The sequence below is a fragment of the Acromyrmex echinatior genome, chromosome 1 (assembly GCF_024713525.1).
Source record: "Acromyrmex echinatior isolate Ae372 chromosome 1, ASM2471352v2, whole genome shotgun sequence".
NCBI lineage: Eukaryota > Metazoa > Arthropoda > Insecta > Hymenoptera > Formicidae > Acromyrmex > Acromyrmex echinatior.
The window spans coordinates 19,616,740-19,634,065 of record NC_141852.1 but is presented as its reverse complement, the minus strand read 5'-3'; the positions used below and the strand labels follow the sequence as shown (position 1 = coordinate 19,634,065).

Genomic DNA, 17,326 nt, shown 5'->3' with positions numbered 1-17,326 from the left:
ACACATTTCTTTGTGAGGATTTTGAATTTTTTTTTCTTTTTAAGAAATCGTATTGAGGGGGAAAAAAGGTAGTATTGAAATAACAACGAACGATAAGATATCGAACGGTCTTTGGTTTAATATGCTACAACAGAATGGGCATTCTGAGGAGAGAGAAGCCCGTATTTTCAGATTACATATTCATACATAAAATTGTATAATTTACAGTTTATTACTATATTAAACTATATTCATCAGATCTTTTGTGTACAATATATGAAGCGATCGCACTAGTTAATCCAAATTTAATTTATCTTGTGTCGCGATATTATTAAAATTTTATTTTTACGGTCTTGTACATCTCCTTATTTACAATTATTGGAATTTTTTAATTTTACGATAAATGAAAACATTCATTTAGACCGTATTTAACTTTTTATGCTAATTATTTATGTGTTCCATGCATTTTTACAAAATTGTGATAAAAAGAGACAGAGAGATCAATTCAAAATCTGTAAAAGTTATCAAATATCTTTTTAGAAAGCAAATATAATATCAGTCAATTTTTAAATCTTCAATTACTTTATTTTAAAAAAAAAAAACATTTTTATCAAAATTTATAAAATAACTTTTGTGACGAGATTTTTAGTCTCTAAAAAGAATATTTACAAAATTAATTAATTTATTCATTATATATACGCGACATAACGTATCAATATTTATAAAAATCTATAAACTATTTTCATATTTTAAAATAATAAAATAAAAATACAAATAATAATCAAAATTTGATACAAATAATAATACATAATATAAGTATAATATAAGCATAATATAAATATTTAGCTGCTATTTCTTGTTTTCTCCTTTTCCTATTTTTTCTTCTTTTTATTGTTTCTCTCTGTCTCTTTTTTTTTGTCGAAACGGAAGCAAGCGTGGATCGATTCGGAAATAAAAAATTAGTCGCCTGAGGGATGTTCTAAGATGCATATCACAGACGCGATGATAAGAAAATAAAAATATATTTTATGCGACGTATGTGTGTGCGTATAAATAATGATTTACGCATTAAAATTGCGTCGATGATATCTCGAACTTGTTATATGATTTACATGTTGCTACTGATATGAAAATTAAGTATGACAATACATACTTTAATACATTAGTTATTTGCAGATGATCGCACAATAACTTTCTATTATGACCGATCTTTTAGAAAAGATCACGCGATTATGAATCGTAAGTACCAAAAAATTCTTCTGGTATTAGTTTTGAAGACTGCAAGGGCGTAAGATGTACATATATATATATATATATATATATATATATATATATGTTCATATTAAGACATGATTTAGAAATTTATAAAAATATTTAAAATGGAGTAGATCATGATATAAAAATATATATCATATGCATTAAAAAATTATATATATATATTGATTGTCAAAATAGCATCATGATAGATTTATGGAATAAAATAATAAATTTGGATTGATGAAATTTTTATATGATATACCCTGTTGCCAATAGTCTTCAACAGTCTCGCATGTTATTATATTAATAAAAATGTTGATGTTGGCATAAAAAAAATGATGTAAAAGAATATTTTTTAAAAGAATAAAATAGAGTAAAATATAATACTAGAAGGATCTCATTTGCGAGTGAAATAATTGCGATCAAAAGTGCGAAATTAACCAGCCTCGTTAAGTTTCTGTGTGTGATTAGAGTTCTTATACCCTGCAAAGGTACGTCAAGAAGAGAAGCAGTAGCAACAGCGCGACACACGACATATTCGTCGCGGAGATGCGTTCTTCTCCTTTTGCACGATATTAATAATATTGTAATTATGAAATTTCGTACACGCGAGCAAAATAATTGCACATATGTACGAAATCTTAATTGTGTCTTATAGCCTTCTCTCTTTCATATACACTAGGCACTTTTAAGCTCAACTAGATACTTTAAATACTTTAATTAATCGGAGTGTAAAATCTTTATAAAAATAAAATAAATAATCTGAATAAATATGGATATACTAATATTATATATAATGTTTTACACATAATATAATATTATATTATATGGAAACATATATATAAGTAGTCAATAAATTATTATATAAGATTGTGGAGAGTATGAATCGCTCGCGAAGAGAGTCCTTTCAACAGTGTTGTGGGAGTTTTGTGTGCATAATGTGATACGTACACGCGCATCTAATTACGAGAGATCTAAATTACTGCGAGATCCAAAATATTGTGTTTCATTATGAACCTACAGCAAGATTGGATTCCTCCCTATTAACTATCTTCTTTCTCAGTTAATCTCTTACTCACTTTTCATTTTACACTGAGCATAGAACGTGTAATGTTAAGTATTATAAAGTATTCATATGTTCAAACTACTATGACAAGCAAAATACGATGTGAATAATCATTACTTTAAAAAATCAATTTAAATTTTTCGTAAAATTTACCTGTGTACTTTCAATTGTTCCAATCTTATGTGTATTTTTATACTTCATGTAACAATCACTTATAGCAGTAGTGATTGTCACAAATCTTATTGATATTGAGGAATATTATTTAAAAATTTAAATCTTTACTGAAAATCAAGCCAATTAAATCGTGGCCATGTTCAATGTTAATAACGTATTGAAAGAAGAAATATCGAGTATAAAGGATATCACGTTCTTAGATTGTAAGATAACCGTGATATGTAATAATTATCTCGAGAGTTATTTTACGTTCAATGTTAAATGATTGAGCCATTGAACTTACATAAAGAGAGATAATCCTACTTTCTTTCTCATATATAGAGTCAAATACGCACGCGCGTTTGTAGGGCATCTTCGCGCGAAATCATAGTTTGTGTGAATATGCACGATTATGTGTATGTGGCCGTGAACTGTAACGGCGAAAGCCAGTGGGCCAATAACGACGCAGTTTTTTTTCTTTGTTTCCTTTTTTTCTCCATTCTATCTTGTTCCGTACGAAGTACCATTAAAGAGTATCGAAAAGGATGGTAATTGAAGTGTCGGGAGCATTGATGGCACTTCTATTTCAAAGTTATCATAGAAGCTTAATGTAGATATTGTGATGCGGTATATTAGTCGGTTCGACAATATTGATTCTCATCGTCGATACCAACAAATAGCCCGATCCTTGTTGCAGAGACACATTTCGTTAAAATTGCTCTTTAAATGATAATTAGAAGATAATCGGAAGATCCTTCTATCCTCTTCCCTATATTTCTTCTCCTCAGGAAAATGGAGCCATTAGTAACTACGTTAATTTTGTAAGATGAGAGCGTCGTCTGGTAGCCCTTCTTCGGCTTTTTACGGATCTTCATAATTGTACAGATTACAGACGTAGGCGTAGATGTGAAAATACTTGTATCACGTATTCGAGACCATTCATGTATTCGCGGAAAATCAGCCAGTCACGCAGATCACGGGACGTCATGTCTGTCATCGTTCGGAAATCAGATGTCATAACATCTCGAGTGACGTCCGGCCGTCGCGTTACACTACGTTCTTCTATAGCAACTTGGATCTCACACAGAACCTGAGAAAAGAGAAGCATCAGGACATTAAAAACACTTGTAATTGGAAAATATATCATGATAAAAGTTTTTAATAAAAATTGACATTAAAGCATTTTGCAATTTTTAACATCTATGTAAAGTTACTCTAATTTTATATATAAATGAAATTATTAATTTAAAATTAATTGCAAAAGTAACATTGTTTTGTACTTAAATACGAGGTTCAAGATAAATGTTATTAATGATTTTTAATAGGCGATGACTGATTTCTGCAATCTTTCAAAATGTGTTTTCGAAGTCGATGTATATAAAAAAAAAAAAAAAACTAAAAAACACAAGAAACTCTAATAGGAACTTGAGCGCGTCCAAAGCTATTTGCCGGAATGGTCAATAAAATGGCAGTTAGCGACGATCTTTAACGTCTCAACCTTTACGTAAAATGATCGTAAAACTTGGCGAAACGTCTTTTATCATACTTGCAGCAACAGAAGGCAGAATAATTCAGGCCAATTGTGCCGATGTTATTGTGAAAGTCGCGCACAACAGTTCTTTTTTTTATACCGCACGCCGAGAAAGAGTTACAGATCGAATACTCATGGCTCAACATAATTATTTAGGAAGATAACGGATTTAAGATAATCCCGAAACTGAACTTACCGCTCGAAGTTTCCATTCGGCTTCTGTGAATTTCTGATGATACTTAGGCTGATAATCCTTTTGATCCAAAACTACCTGCTCTAAGCCCACCGCATATTTCTGCATATATTCATACGCATCGACGAGAGACGTGTTAATCTGAAAATATATAAATCCGAACATACTGTTAATCATCCATTTATAGGTGTGTAATTATTCATGCACATGTACGTGTCGTGAAAAAATATATACTGTACGTATTTTAAAGAAAAAGAATATATACGTTAGAAATATGTGTGAATGTATATGTGTATGCAGAACAAATTAGTCAGTAAGTAACTTTAATTTTATCTTTAACAAACTAAGGTTGCAAAAATTAAGGTATTTATTGACTTACTTACATATATATATTTCCAATAAATTATTGTATTGTAATAGATTGTAAACAATAACTATGCAGACAGATAAAACGACAGATAAATTAATTGATAACGTACATCCAATTTGTTAAGATGTTCCTTATCCAGTTCCTCTCCCAGTTCTTTAGGTATTTCAGATCGTGTAGGCAGCCAAGCGTAATGATATTTCCTCCACAAATTGTGGACGCTGGCGAAGTCCGTCTTGAAAGTTTGTCTGATCTGCAAAATCATAGAAGAAAAACATGAGCACAATTAGATACATCGTTTCTCTCAAAAAAGGAGCCGCAACATCGAAGAAAGATATGCGGGACTATCAAGTTTCCTCATCATCATCTTCTTAGTGCGTGTAATCTCGCGGAAATTTGAGAAAAATTATTCCGCGTGGGTGTTGCGTTATTGCTATATCGTTCTGCATATCTCTCATATTCGTTGCGTACGGGAATAGATTAAGGTGTATATGTGTGTGTGTACACACACACACACACACACACACACACACACACACACACACACACACATATATATATATATATATATAAAACAATACGTGACATGCATGTGCAAAAGCATGTCGCTGTTTATTCTATCTCCTTAAAGGATATAATCATGCTTATTTAATAGCACGATTATATATTATATTAAATAATAAATAACAAATTTTAATTAATAACATTTTTTGTAACCATATATGTTTTGATACGATATTGTATACACTTTTTTGTTGAAAAATGTTCTTTAAAAAATATTAGTACAATTTAACAAGAACGCAATGCGTACACAGCCGTTTGGCGCTTTTATATCTTGACAGCAGTGTATCTCACTGTCACTTTATATTGTCACTTCGCGAAAGGCTCACGGACTAGTGCACCGCGTTGCTCTTATTGTATTTCCAGGTATCCGCCAATTGTGCCAGCACTATTGCCAGCGCAAGTACCGACTCGCTCGCGTTAATTTCTCGTAATAGTGCAGCGAAGCGACGCCACTGGATGTCAGCGAGTTTAGTCACCGATTATACGCCGTGCAACACCTCGTATACGATCAGTCTCCCGATATCCCTCGTTCCTGGTACGATGAAAACGCAGCCGGCCGTGCGAACTGCCGCGTGAGTAACGCACGACAGTTCGTGCCGGCTCTTTATGCGGCAGAGCGCGTGCCATAAGCAGCCATGGCACGCTGACTTTTCGGGAATACCGAGATGGGTCAGCTAACAAAAGCCAGCTTAGTCCTTTACCCAGAAATTACTTGGAAACTCGGGCGCCAGCCGAGACACACTAATTGTCCCATCAGGGATCACTTACATCGGACGAGTCATTATGAATCATTCGTTGAGCCGGGAAGTGCGAGAAATAGAGAGCGAGGGAAACATGCCACATAAGCTTGCATAACATATTGGAAGTCACTTTTCGCGTTTCATTTTCGTATCATAATTGGATGTAGAAAAATTGTTTCATTGCACTTGACATCAGATTCTAAGGAACTAATAAACCCTACTATTTACTGTTACCCTCCTGTTACCCTACTGTTTACTCTATAAAATTAAAATTTATTATATACTATATAATAAGTATATAATTTTTATAGTATCTTGTATTTATGTTTTATGATACACTGATATTTCAGTCCCATGAGCCTTCAAAGCTGTGGTATAGGTCATCGGCCTCTTATTATGACGAACAATTGCGATATGGTTTTGAAGATTCAAATAACTGTTTCACAAAAGAATTCTCGTGTTAACCTTTTTGCATTGACACATATTATCCAGAATTCTGCACATGTTATCCTATGTGCGGAAAGATGATTTCGTCTCATTGATCTTATATCTTGGATTCCAGTGTAGATAACGCATTGTAACACTATTATCTCAAGTAGGAATGAAAGTGTATCATCGTATGACACTACTCTTACTACTCTCGTATGGCCTACGAATGCGATAATACCTTCGATCGCAAACAACATTCCTGATAACCACGCTGCCAAGAACCACATATTGCATAGCTTGATAAATCATATATCCTCGAAGACTTCTCTCTAACGCATATATGACGCCGTGAAAAAATAAGAATGAATTCGCGTGCAGGTTAATGAACGAAGATATCGACATGTCCAAGTGGAAAGTAAGCATACGTGACGACAAATGGATTTCGAAGGCACGACAGCGGCGGAAATTCGTGGCTAGCAAGAGTAGCCCATAGAAAGGCGGCATCGCGGTAGTCATTCATTAAATTCATTCCCTCGTTATGGCATGTTCGATCTTGTGTACCTGCGGGCACTCGTGCGCCGATCAGTGATCGGCCCTTCTCACGCCCCGGTCGTTACGAAAGCGTCCAAGAAGATACAAAGAAGATACAAAGATAACTTTTAAACCCACACTTTGTATCGAAAAAGATTAAATACTCGGTAATGGCGGTAACCGGCCATCAATTGCGTCATCGTGTAGGTATACGTAATGAGGAATCTGATGGGTAATTAAACAGAATTTTACGATAATTTTGTGTAAGCAGTCCACTAATAAATACATTAACGAGACCTACGCGTCTACCTACTACGAATGGAGTTGAACTCGCGTCCACCTTTCTTCCTTTCAAGTGCCGAAAAGAACTTGTTTTTATCGTCGCGTTTTATGATGTGTTGGTTACATTCACGATGTGGTGGCTCTCAATCCGTTTAAGAATCGATACTTCAGCAATCTTTGTTTTAGTGCGATACGGAAAATGATGCTAGAAGTCACGAAGTTCCAAAACGATCGCCGTGGTCTTTGTTTCACGCTGTGAAGTGCTTGAATATTCTCCATACATTTTTCGCCGCGAGATATATAAATACGAAGAGAGATTGCGAGAGCAAGGAACGAACACGGGAAAGGTGGTAAAGCGAAACAAAAAGGGTAGAATGAAAGGAATTGTCGCTAACAACCACTGACGGCGGACAAATCTGTGGCGCGGGTCTTTTGTGCCTCGTAAAAGTCTCGTCGGCCACACTGGAGCACGAATAATCGTAAAACCGGGCTGGAAGCTGGCAGGAAGTAGGCTGGCAAGAATAGGTATGGTCTCCGCGCGGCGCTGCTGAGGACCCGTCAAAATCAATTAGCCTTTCAGTCTTTCTTCTAGCGCGGCATCACTACTGTACCGGTTATTAGAAGTTGTAAAATTTTGGTGTGATAGCTTTGAGAGTCGATCGAATAGTTCGCGATATCAACACGTCCTATAAATATATCTCTTGAGTCGATAATTTCTAATGTTGTTAATAAATTCTAATTGCAAATACTATATTGATTGAACAGGTTCTTAAATTTCTATATAGAAATATTATTAAGTTAATTCTGATCTTTGTAATAATATTTATGCGATCCGTTTTTTTTATAAGTCTGTAGACTTCGTAAGATATATTGAACAATCACGATCGCGTTCGAAAAATATATCATCGCGCAAAGGAACGACGGGAGTGGACATTAGAATACAGCAGTATACCATGATAGGAGATATGTGTCGTATGTATCGAGACGAGTACATACACTGGCAGGTTGTATATCCGGTCTGGGCTTTAGTATGCAGGCGGTGTGCCAGTGTGGCGTACAGGTATCCATCCGCGGTGGAGAGGGGGCAGCTTCCGATTCTGATTTATTGGAATCCTTCGCTTCCGATATTTTATCCGATTCCTTCACGTACTGGCGTCTGCACACGCGCGAAAACATAGACTATCTATCGCTATTCGCAAATTGCGAATTGCAGACGAATAAATTTGATTTATAAATTATCCAGACGGTATAAAGATGATGAATTGTCGTACGTCATGAAAAAACAATAAAAATTTAAAGAATGTACGAGCAATAGAAAGATGTAATCTACAGATAGATCGAATTGACGATTGTACTCTAAAGATTTTCAATTATCCCGGAATGTTTCTTGGAAGAATAGTTTTGTCAGTTGCAAAAGATCGCGAGGATGATTCGCCGCGGATGATTTTCTTCGCGTTCGCGCCACGCACGCGAAAGATACATTGGCCGTGAGACTTCCGCCGTTCTCAGTATCCTTGACTAATCTACTCCTTTCTCTCCCTGCCGGTAGACGGCCTACGCTGAACCGATAACGAGTGTCGGACGGTGAAGACACTGGACCATCAGACAGTGTGTCGCCGCAAGTTGATATCAGTGGAGGAAGGCGCCCCTGGAGCTCATAGCCTCGCCGCGAGCACAGTGAGCCGAGCGGCGAGGAAAGAAACTTGATTCTTCCCTGTCATCATGTTCAACTATGACTTCACTCCTTTTCCATGCCATCTTTTATATGTCGCAAGTGGCGAGGTATTTACACGTGCGCGATTTATTGTCTTTCTTGTCAAGGGTAGAAGCGAGCTACGGCCGGTATGATATCGGATTATGCGCTGACTTAAAAAACATCGGTATCCGGTATCGCTGCGCGATGATGTAACGGGAACGCTTTTTAACCGCCTTCGGCCGGAGCCCTAGGGCGAAACGGACCCTATAATGCGAAGAGGCAGAAATACCCTTTCTCGATGCACGCGACGAATGCTAATTTACTCGGTCATATACTCGCTTCGCCTAGGTAAATACCGTTCACGAGAGTGGAAGACGGTCTTTGTCTGGTCTTAACTGATGTTGTTCAGCGATCAATCGTGAGTATTTATTTCTTAGTACCATTATTTGGCGAAACGCAATCGTTTAGAAATTAATCAGTGGCGTTTTCTCGTGTCTGGTATTTTAGAAGTCTAAATCTTTTTTACATCAAAAAATCTAAATTTTCTTATATATAATTGAAAGGAATAAAGTCAAGTGCGTTTTATAAGCGGATTATACATGTCAGACAATATTTCTTGAAAAACAAATGAAATTTAGAATGCGAAACATCATCTCTGCGGTTTTCGAGTCGATCTCTTTTTTGGATTGCTCCTAAAGAGAAACCTTGAGAAACCGCTCGGGTCTGGTGCGTGATTTATTGTCCTTGGTCAGAGATAATAAGGTACGATTGGTTGGGAAGATTCTTTTGAAACAAAAATTTCTCGCTGTCGTATGTATCTATCTGCCTTATAAAATCGATTTCCATTATAAAATTATTTCCAGAATTCAAGATTCAATCGCAACTTTAAGATGCATAATAGTTGAATAGATAATTCAGAATAAAGAATAAATAATAATCCAACAATTAAATAAAATGTAGCGTAATATAAATAAAATTTTTTCAATTTAATGTAAATTTAGAAAATTTGATACAAATTTATAATTTAAAAAGGGAGCTGTAATCAAATTCACATTTTCATTTTGCAAATTTAAAGTAAACTATTGTATAATATTTATTATACATATTATACTTTTACAATAGAAAAAAAATAAAATTCTTAATGAGACATTTGCAATTAATGTAAAGACGCGACAAGATTTATAAAATTGGAATCTTTTTCTTAGATCTATGATCGTAATTCATGGAACTGCGATCGAACGTTTGGATGACCGGAAATACTACCATAACCTCCTTCCGCTCAAAGTTCCTTCACTCTATCCGATCTCCTCCAAGAGGTCATATAAGTAATTATTAAAGAATTGATAATTCTTGATTCATAATTTTTCAATAAAATATCGTATCAATCTCGTATCAATGTGAATTGTATTAATATACACGAAAAAAAGATACGCAATCAAAACTCTCGATGAAGACGACAATGATAAAGAGAGAAACATATGTATTCTATATTACTTACAAATTCATCTCTAAATAGTTGTGCATGCTTTAATGCTGTTCTCGCTTGGAGTACTATTTGGTTGAGGAGATCATGGTCCTCCAACTGAGCAATGTCCGGATTGGAGCCGTTTGTTCGTAATTTGGTAGAGACACCACAAGGATTCACCCATTTCATATCATCCGTTTTGTTCGGGGAATTCATTATCGGAGCACTTCGCACTGACAGCGTCGCTAGTATAATCACCAACGCACAGCCTAACCCTGGAAACAAAAATAGTCACTTTAGATTTTTTGCTTTAATGATCCATATTATTAAATGATACATTATAATTAAATTATCGATCACAGTATGGAATCCGTTTTTATTCTATACTATTAAAGTACCACTTCAATAATTAGCTAATTAAATATTAAAATGTTTCAGTTTCTTTTCTTATTGTTAAATGATGGCATAAGTGTTTTCATCAAATTATCAGAATGATTCATATATTTTTTATTTTTTAATGACATTAGTTGCCATTTTAGTACATTGTATATACAATAATAAGGTTCTATAAAGATTGCGGAAACAGTTACGTTAATATGGCTCCATCGAAGATCCGTAGCAGCGAGCGAGTGCCACGGGATTGGACCCTTTCCGCAATGAAGATTAACTTGTGTAGGGGCATCATTAACGGAATTGTCAGAATCTTAAAAAAGGAAAAATCGAAGATACTACTCAATGATCTGGTGGTAATCACGATTTGACGTGAGAGCCGCGAGATGCCTGCGTGAAATTATCATTGAGCTTCCGGCTCATTGGCCCTCTGTTTCCACCCTCGGGGACTCACTCGTCGATAGTAAGCGCCTAAATGGTAGATTCCGATCGGGACCGTCTTATGATCATCCGGCAGTTTCAAGATCACCGCACGTCGAATTACGTCCCCGCGAATTCGTCGTCGCATTATTACGCGAGTTACGACCCTTGATGAGGGGCCTCGGATCACGTGCAGCGGTACGACGACAAACCATCGACAGTTGCGTACGCATTTGAAGGATGTATAACGATGGGAAGCCACCGTATACGTGTTGTCCGCGTTTAATCCATATTCCCCTTCCCCTTCCTTCCTTCATCACCGTTTTGAAGGTTTCAAAAATCGAGCGATGCATACGGTATATCAAACGGACACTGCTAAATGCAATGTTGATTTGAAGTTAAATCAAATTTCGTAAGATATACAGCATTCTACATTTATCAATATTGTAGATTTTATCAGTTGCCTATGCATACATTATTTCGGACTTCTTTCTCTTCTCTGAAATCAACTGTTATCTATTAATAAGAAAATTACGAAATCAAATATTGTTTTCTTTTATTGATTGATTTTATCATTATTATTTGATAATATTTATCGTGTTTTGAACATTTATCAGGTCGAATTATCAGTAATATAGCGTTTTGCAATCAGTAACGATACTGTTTTAGAATATACAGTTTTACGTAACTTCAGCTCTTTGATTCATATCGTTAGTTCATCGGGATGAACAGGCGTGCGACCGAAAACCGGAGGTGTGTCGTACCATCCACAGGCGCTAACGAATTTAATTTTAATGTGCATGAACGCATGATGCAGGCGACGGACGCGCCGTACAAACGAAGGGAGACAGAAATGCAGACGGAAAAAGAGCGAGATGTAGAGAAAACGTGGAGTGGGACGGGGCATAGGGAGACGCCTCGAACACTTAACGCATATTAATGAGCGGCTCTTAAGTGCGTTCTACGTTGCGATGAGAGAGCAATTTGCCGCAGGGAAGTTTGCGCCCCAAAGTGACGACGCAAAACCGTGTCGGTCAACGGTGAACACATTGCCATAATTTTTAACGTGAATATGCTACGATGCGTTATTACTTTACAGAATCAATCGCAAAGACGTGATAAGGGTTTAATATGTGCTGGAATTTACATTTTAACGTAGATAAGTCTATACGGAAAGAATAGTTTTGCTGGAATATCGAAAAATTTAGTTTAATACAAATCTGAAAATTATTTTCAAATCAAATCTGATAGAATGTTATTTTTGTCATCACGCTTAAGTGTTCTACATAATTATTTTTATATATAATCCAACGAAACTATTTTTAGATCTGTATATCTATAGTTAAATTTTTAAATATTTCGATAAAATCGATTCTTTTCGGTATCTTTTTGTGTATGATGGAATAAGAAATAAACGGGAAACTAAATCGTGTGAATTTTTTTTATATGGTATTATTGTTGCAATGACATATATTGTAAAAGCATGTTGCATCGATTCCATTTTTTTTTTCGCTAGTTGTGTAATATACAACAATCAATAAAAGCATATTTTTACACTTTATTTTCAGCGTAAAAATAAAAGAAGAAGAAATTTCGAAAGGGCAACAATCCTGGCGGAAAGCGTCCAATTAATGTTCGCTAATGATGTTAGGAGAGACACGTGTACTTGCAATATATTTTTCGCCATATACGAAAAAGACCGTATCTCGAGAAACAGTCGTTCGATTGCAAGTATTTTTATCGCTCTGCAAAGTTCGCAGTAATCCACGTAAATAATCTCGGCTATTCACGAACATATCTCCTTACTTGTCGTTTGAAGACATCATTTACTTTCTCTTATTTCTTTAATTACTCCGTCTTCTTTTTTTCTCTTAGGTATTTAATTGCTATGCGATTAGAGTTCCACGATCGGTCAAATTTGTCAGCAGAGAAAGGGATACGATGATACAGGTATACTTTCAAACGAGTTCTTATTCTCGAGCAGAAAGAAATTTAAAAGTCTGCATCTTGACGCTCTCAAAACTTACTCTCGCATTTACCTAATTCAGGAACTACGCGTCAGGATTTTAATTGTTTTTCGCAGAAATACGTTGACATGCCGTATGGCGGAAAACTATTGTTCTCAAATTATTTCTGGTGAACATTACTTTTTTTTATGTATTAGTCAATCCATTATGTAACTAATATTTCCTTAATCTACACAATTTTCTAAAAAGAAAACAAATTAAATATATTAAGTGTATATCCTCTTTGCCACAATTACTGCTATCAGTAAGAAAAGTTTATCTCTGTGAAACCAATCGGCAGATTATGGACTTTGATGGCCATTTTACCTTTCTTTATACTTTCCCCAATGTCGTCTACATATCATTGATACTGCGAGGGCCTACCTCAACGACGACTCTCAACGACGGCGTTCCATCGAAATTCCTAAGAACCCGTGGTCGCGTTGAAAAAAGTATGGCGCGCAAAGCCGGTGAACACCGGTGCAAAGCGCATCTCTGCTGTCGGCCAACAAGAAAGATAGTGAAAAATGCGATAATGACGCACTGTCCTCGCATTGCTTGCGACAATTATACCCCATTACGCCCGACCCGCTACTCCCTTTTCTTCCGTTCGTATCTACGGACCGAAGCACGTTGCGGTAGGTCGCAACCCGCGGTGCGCATATATGTTGGACAATTTATTATAAATTATTCTATCACATACACACACAATTTCTCATCATAAAAGAATATAGTGAATACATTAAGTTCCCACTATTGTAAATATGAAGTTACATCAATGTATCGATTTGTTCTGAGAAATTTCGTTTTATTTAAGAATAAAAGCAACGAAACACCGTATGTTATGTCATTTAAAAATACAAAAATATGTGGACATCTAGCCGAGATTCCTGAAAGACGAACCTGTAGGTTCATCTTTTCACAGTTCGTAGAACTTAAGGATTTAAACCACCTGTAGGACCCTCGCTGTTCAACAGGTGGGCGGACGGAGGCAAATATACCGCACGTCCTGGCACGTGCCATGTTTGAATTCATTCTGGGAAATCCAGATCTCCTATTATACACTCTTCTCAATTTTATTGAGAATTTGGAAGAAACTGATAAGACAGTAAACGAAAACGCGTATAGACTTAAGATTCGCAAACTTGTAAACGAAGAATCGATAAGGAGGACCGTTACAAGGTGGATGACTAATACTTCATCGGCATGCTCGAAAATGACGTCAAAGTCGCAAAAGAGAATGACATGAGCGACAGTGAACTAAATAAAAAAAAAGCGTAATGTCACGCTTATTACATTTTTTACTTTATCACTGCATCAAAAGGAAATATTTTGTTATTATATATTTCTTAAAAAAATTCATATTAAAACATTACTTAAAATTAATTTTTTAAAAATAATTTAATTTAATTTTTGCGATATATTCTTTGTGATATTTACAAGTCAGAAGTATTATTTATAACAGGTATTGTGCAATAGATTTTAATATTATTAAAAAAAATAATGAATAAATATTTTTTAAAACGCAAATAATTGCAATGTTACATAAAGAAAATTGCTAAACTTATAATTTTCATGAATTATTATAAAAAATTCAAAATTTTCATTAACACTTGAAGAAAATAAAATTACGTATACTTGTAGATCGATAAGTATACTTAGACTCGTGTATTCTAATGATACTTATCACGAGACGAGCACCGTTCAATGATTAAGGTTTCGAAACACGCGAGTTTTACCATCAGGTCATAATCCAGTTCAAGTGCAAATTTACGAGTCATACTCAAGTTTATCGATGTTAGTAATAGGATTCTCGAGTTCTTTTACATACGAATCGGTATTTCTCATTTCGAATTGTGACTAATGTACGGAAGTTCATAGAAAATTTGGCTGAATCCTAGAGATACAATATTTATATTCGGTAGATATACTCGCGAAGTCAATCTATATATTTCCTTGTCGATGTTGCGAAAGGTTAATAAGGAGTGAGGGATATAAACAACTGGCTTGATGCAAATGTAGCAAATCCTGATATGATTTCTAAATCAATTCGGAGAAAGCCTTGCAACCGGAAAGAGGATGCAACTTTTATATTGACAACGACCACGCTGCAAAGATAGAACAGTACAATGCAACAACCGAAATATTATTAAAATTACGTAATGCATTTTGCTGCATTCACCTCGAATTAATCGACGTAGCATATACTGTATCAGAATACAATAAAGATATTTCTTTCGTGTGATACTCAATCTTGCACCTGCTACAACCCATTTTATATTACATTAAAAAAGAAGTAATTTAGTATACACAATCTACAATTAATTGATAATTTCCGGGTTAAAAATCTCAATTTATCTTCTATTTAATTGTAATAAACGATTTTTTAATATTTACAATATTAATGTTTATTCGTACATTTACAATTACCGTTGCTAGCATCTAGTGCTTGCTGTGTCATCACAAACTACAATTGTGTATGTATGTGTATATGTGATGGTAACTTTGACTTACTTAGAAATCTGAGTACGCTGAAGGATTCGTTAGAATGTTGTGTTCTTCGGTCATGATAAAATGTTGGCATGAGGTGCGAATCACTCTTTTTCTCTCGTTTAAGCGTTTTCGCGGTTATCGCTTTAATGCAATGGCGTCTCGCAACGATGCCCTGATATTTGGTTTGTTTCAACGATGAGATCGCTGACTTTGATATTAGCGCGTTGACTCTCATAACAGGACTCGCCTGGTCATGGACCCGGTGGGACGTAGTCCTCTGATCGCGGATGAGTATGATCTCCATTGGCATCAATTGATTTTCTATCGCGTTCTTCACAATCATCGTGATCGCATAACTATCTATCACGCGAACACTCGCGAACGCACAGCCTCAAGGCAGAAGTAATGCCGGTGTATCCTTCGCGGGTCTTCTCGCGTCAGCGATTAGTACGTATATATGTAAGTAATAGATACACGTGCGTTATATACATCTACATGCGTATATAGACATGGATACTGCGGACGGTGCGCGTGTGCTCCAGCGTTCAGTCGCACGATACGCCACCGATTCTGATCACCTGAAGAGTTGTCACAATCGAAAAAACAGTCTGCACAGATTCACAATCCGTTTGGCACTGGTCCCAGCACACGCGATGCACTGATTCTTATATGAGGGGGCAGAGGGGTTATGGGATCCTGAGAGAGAGAGAGAAAGAGGGGAGGGGGGGGGGTGGGTGCTTGATAAGGTGGCGGGGATATTCAAGAAGAAGAAAAAGAATCAAAGGGATATACTGTTAAGGGTAGTCCTTGTACGTTTCCTTCTACTTTTTAAAATTCTTCTTTTTTGGTTGTCCTTCACAATTACTTCCTCGCTGTCGATTGTCAGTTTCCTTCCTGTATTGATTCCAAAGCCCTTCACAGGGCTATATTTCACTTTCTAATTGGAAAGGTAAGTTTGCTTTCAAAAGATGTTGTCACTAACTGATTTATCAAGGTACGAAGTAAGAGAGGACGCGGTCAATCCAACGAATAGACAGGACAAGAAGGCGGGTGAAAAATTGTTTGTTATAATAGAAATGAACTTGTCTAAAGGGAGACGATAGTGATGATTTATCCGTTTGCCTTAGACATACGTAAATCGCTTCTCGTAGTCTTTATCTATTGTATTTTCTTTTATATTCCTTTTCCTCCTTTTTCTCTTTCTTTCTTCTTTTTTCCCTCTTCCTTCCTGTTCGAACTCAGTTCTTTCACTCTTTCTATCACCTCGTGCGCCCCCGGTGTATGACTGTCAGTGTATGGTACTGGCCACTCCGTCGACCGGTGCCTATATACGATTGTAAAGTCACCGTAGCACGTGGCCCACACCCCGCTTTCGGCCAATCCTCCCACCATTTTCGCCCTCTCTTGATCACCCGCGCCACCTCCTTCGTCATCCCTTCTCCTGCACGGTGCGCGGCTTTTACCCCCCACCATTAAGATCCGTGGTTCAGGACTCGCGACCAACTCATTCATAACTCCCCGCGACCACCTTGGTATCCACTCTTTCCGTCCCCACTATATGTGCGTAGTAGGCGATGTTAACGTCGACTCACTGTCGATCTGCCGCACATTGTAGTTTTATCTCTCGAACCTTTCTGGTGATGATGATGATGATGACGATGATCTTAAGCATCACGAACGGATACTGAGATTTAGTGTACTTGGTAATTAATATTTGCAAAAATTGGCTTTGATTTAATATCGGGTGAGAAGAGATGACAATTT

At 36.3% G+C, this 17,326-nt stretch overlaps 2 protein-coding genes across 7 annotated transcripts in view; one reads left to right on the top strand and one right to left on the bottom strand.

Annotated features, from left to right (window-relative positions):
• The window catches only part of LOC105154884 (uncharacterized), a 346,927-nt gene that overhangs the window by 167,688 nt on the left and 161,913 nt on the right, over positions 1–17,326 (top strand). The gene's annotated exons all lie outside the window — the stretch shown is intronic.
• On the bottom strand, positions 94–16,213 carry LOC105154881 (uncharacterized). The gene is made up of 5 exons (XM_011070663.2): positions 15,584–16,213; positions 10,287–10,528; positions 4,659–4,799; positions 4,183–4,320; positions 94–3,545 (listed from the first exon to the last, which is right to left on the bottom strand). The coding sequence occupies exons 1-5, from the start codon at positions 15,903–15,905 to the stop codon at positions 3,342–3,344; spliced, it is 1,047 nt and encodes a 348-aa protein (XP_011068965.1). The 5' UTR covers positions 15,906–16,213; the 3' UTR covers positions 94–3,341.

Coding starts and splice junctions, on each gene's coding strand:
- LOC105154881 (XM_011070663.2), bottom strand. CDS start 15,905: ATGATTGTGAAGAACGCGATAGAAAATCAATTGATGCCAATGGAGATC. Junction 4,800..10,286: donor AACTATTTAGAGATGAATTT/GTAAGTAATATA, acceptor ATGATTTTGCAG/ATCAGACAAACTTTCAAGAC. Junction 3,546..4,182: donor CCGAATGGAAACTTCGAGCG/GTAAGTTCAGTT, acceptor CTCTTTTCTCAG/GTTCTGTGTGAGATCCAAGT.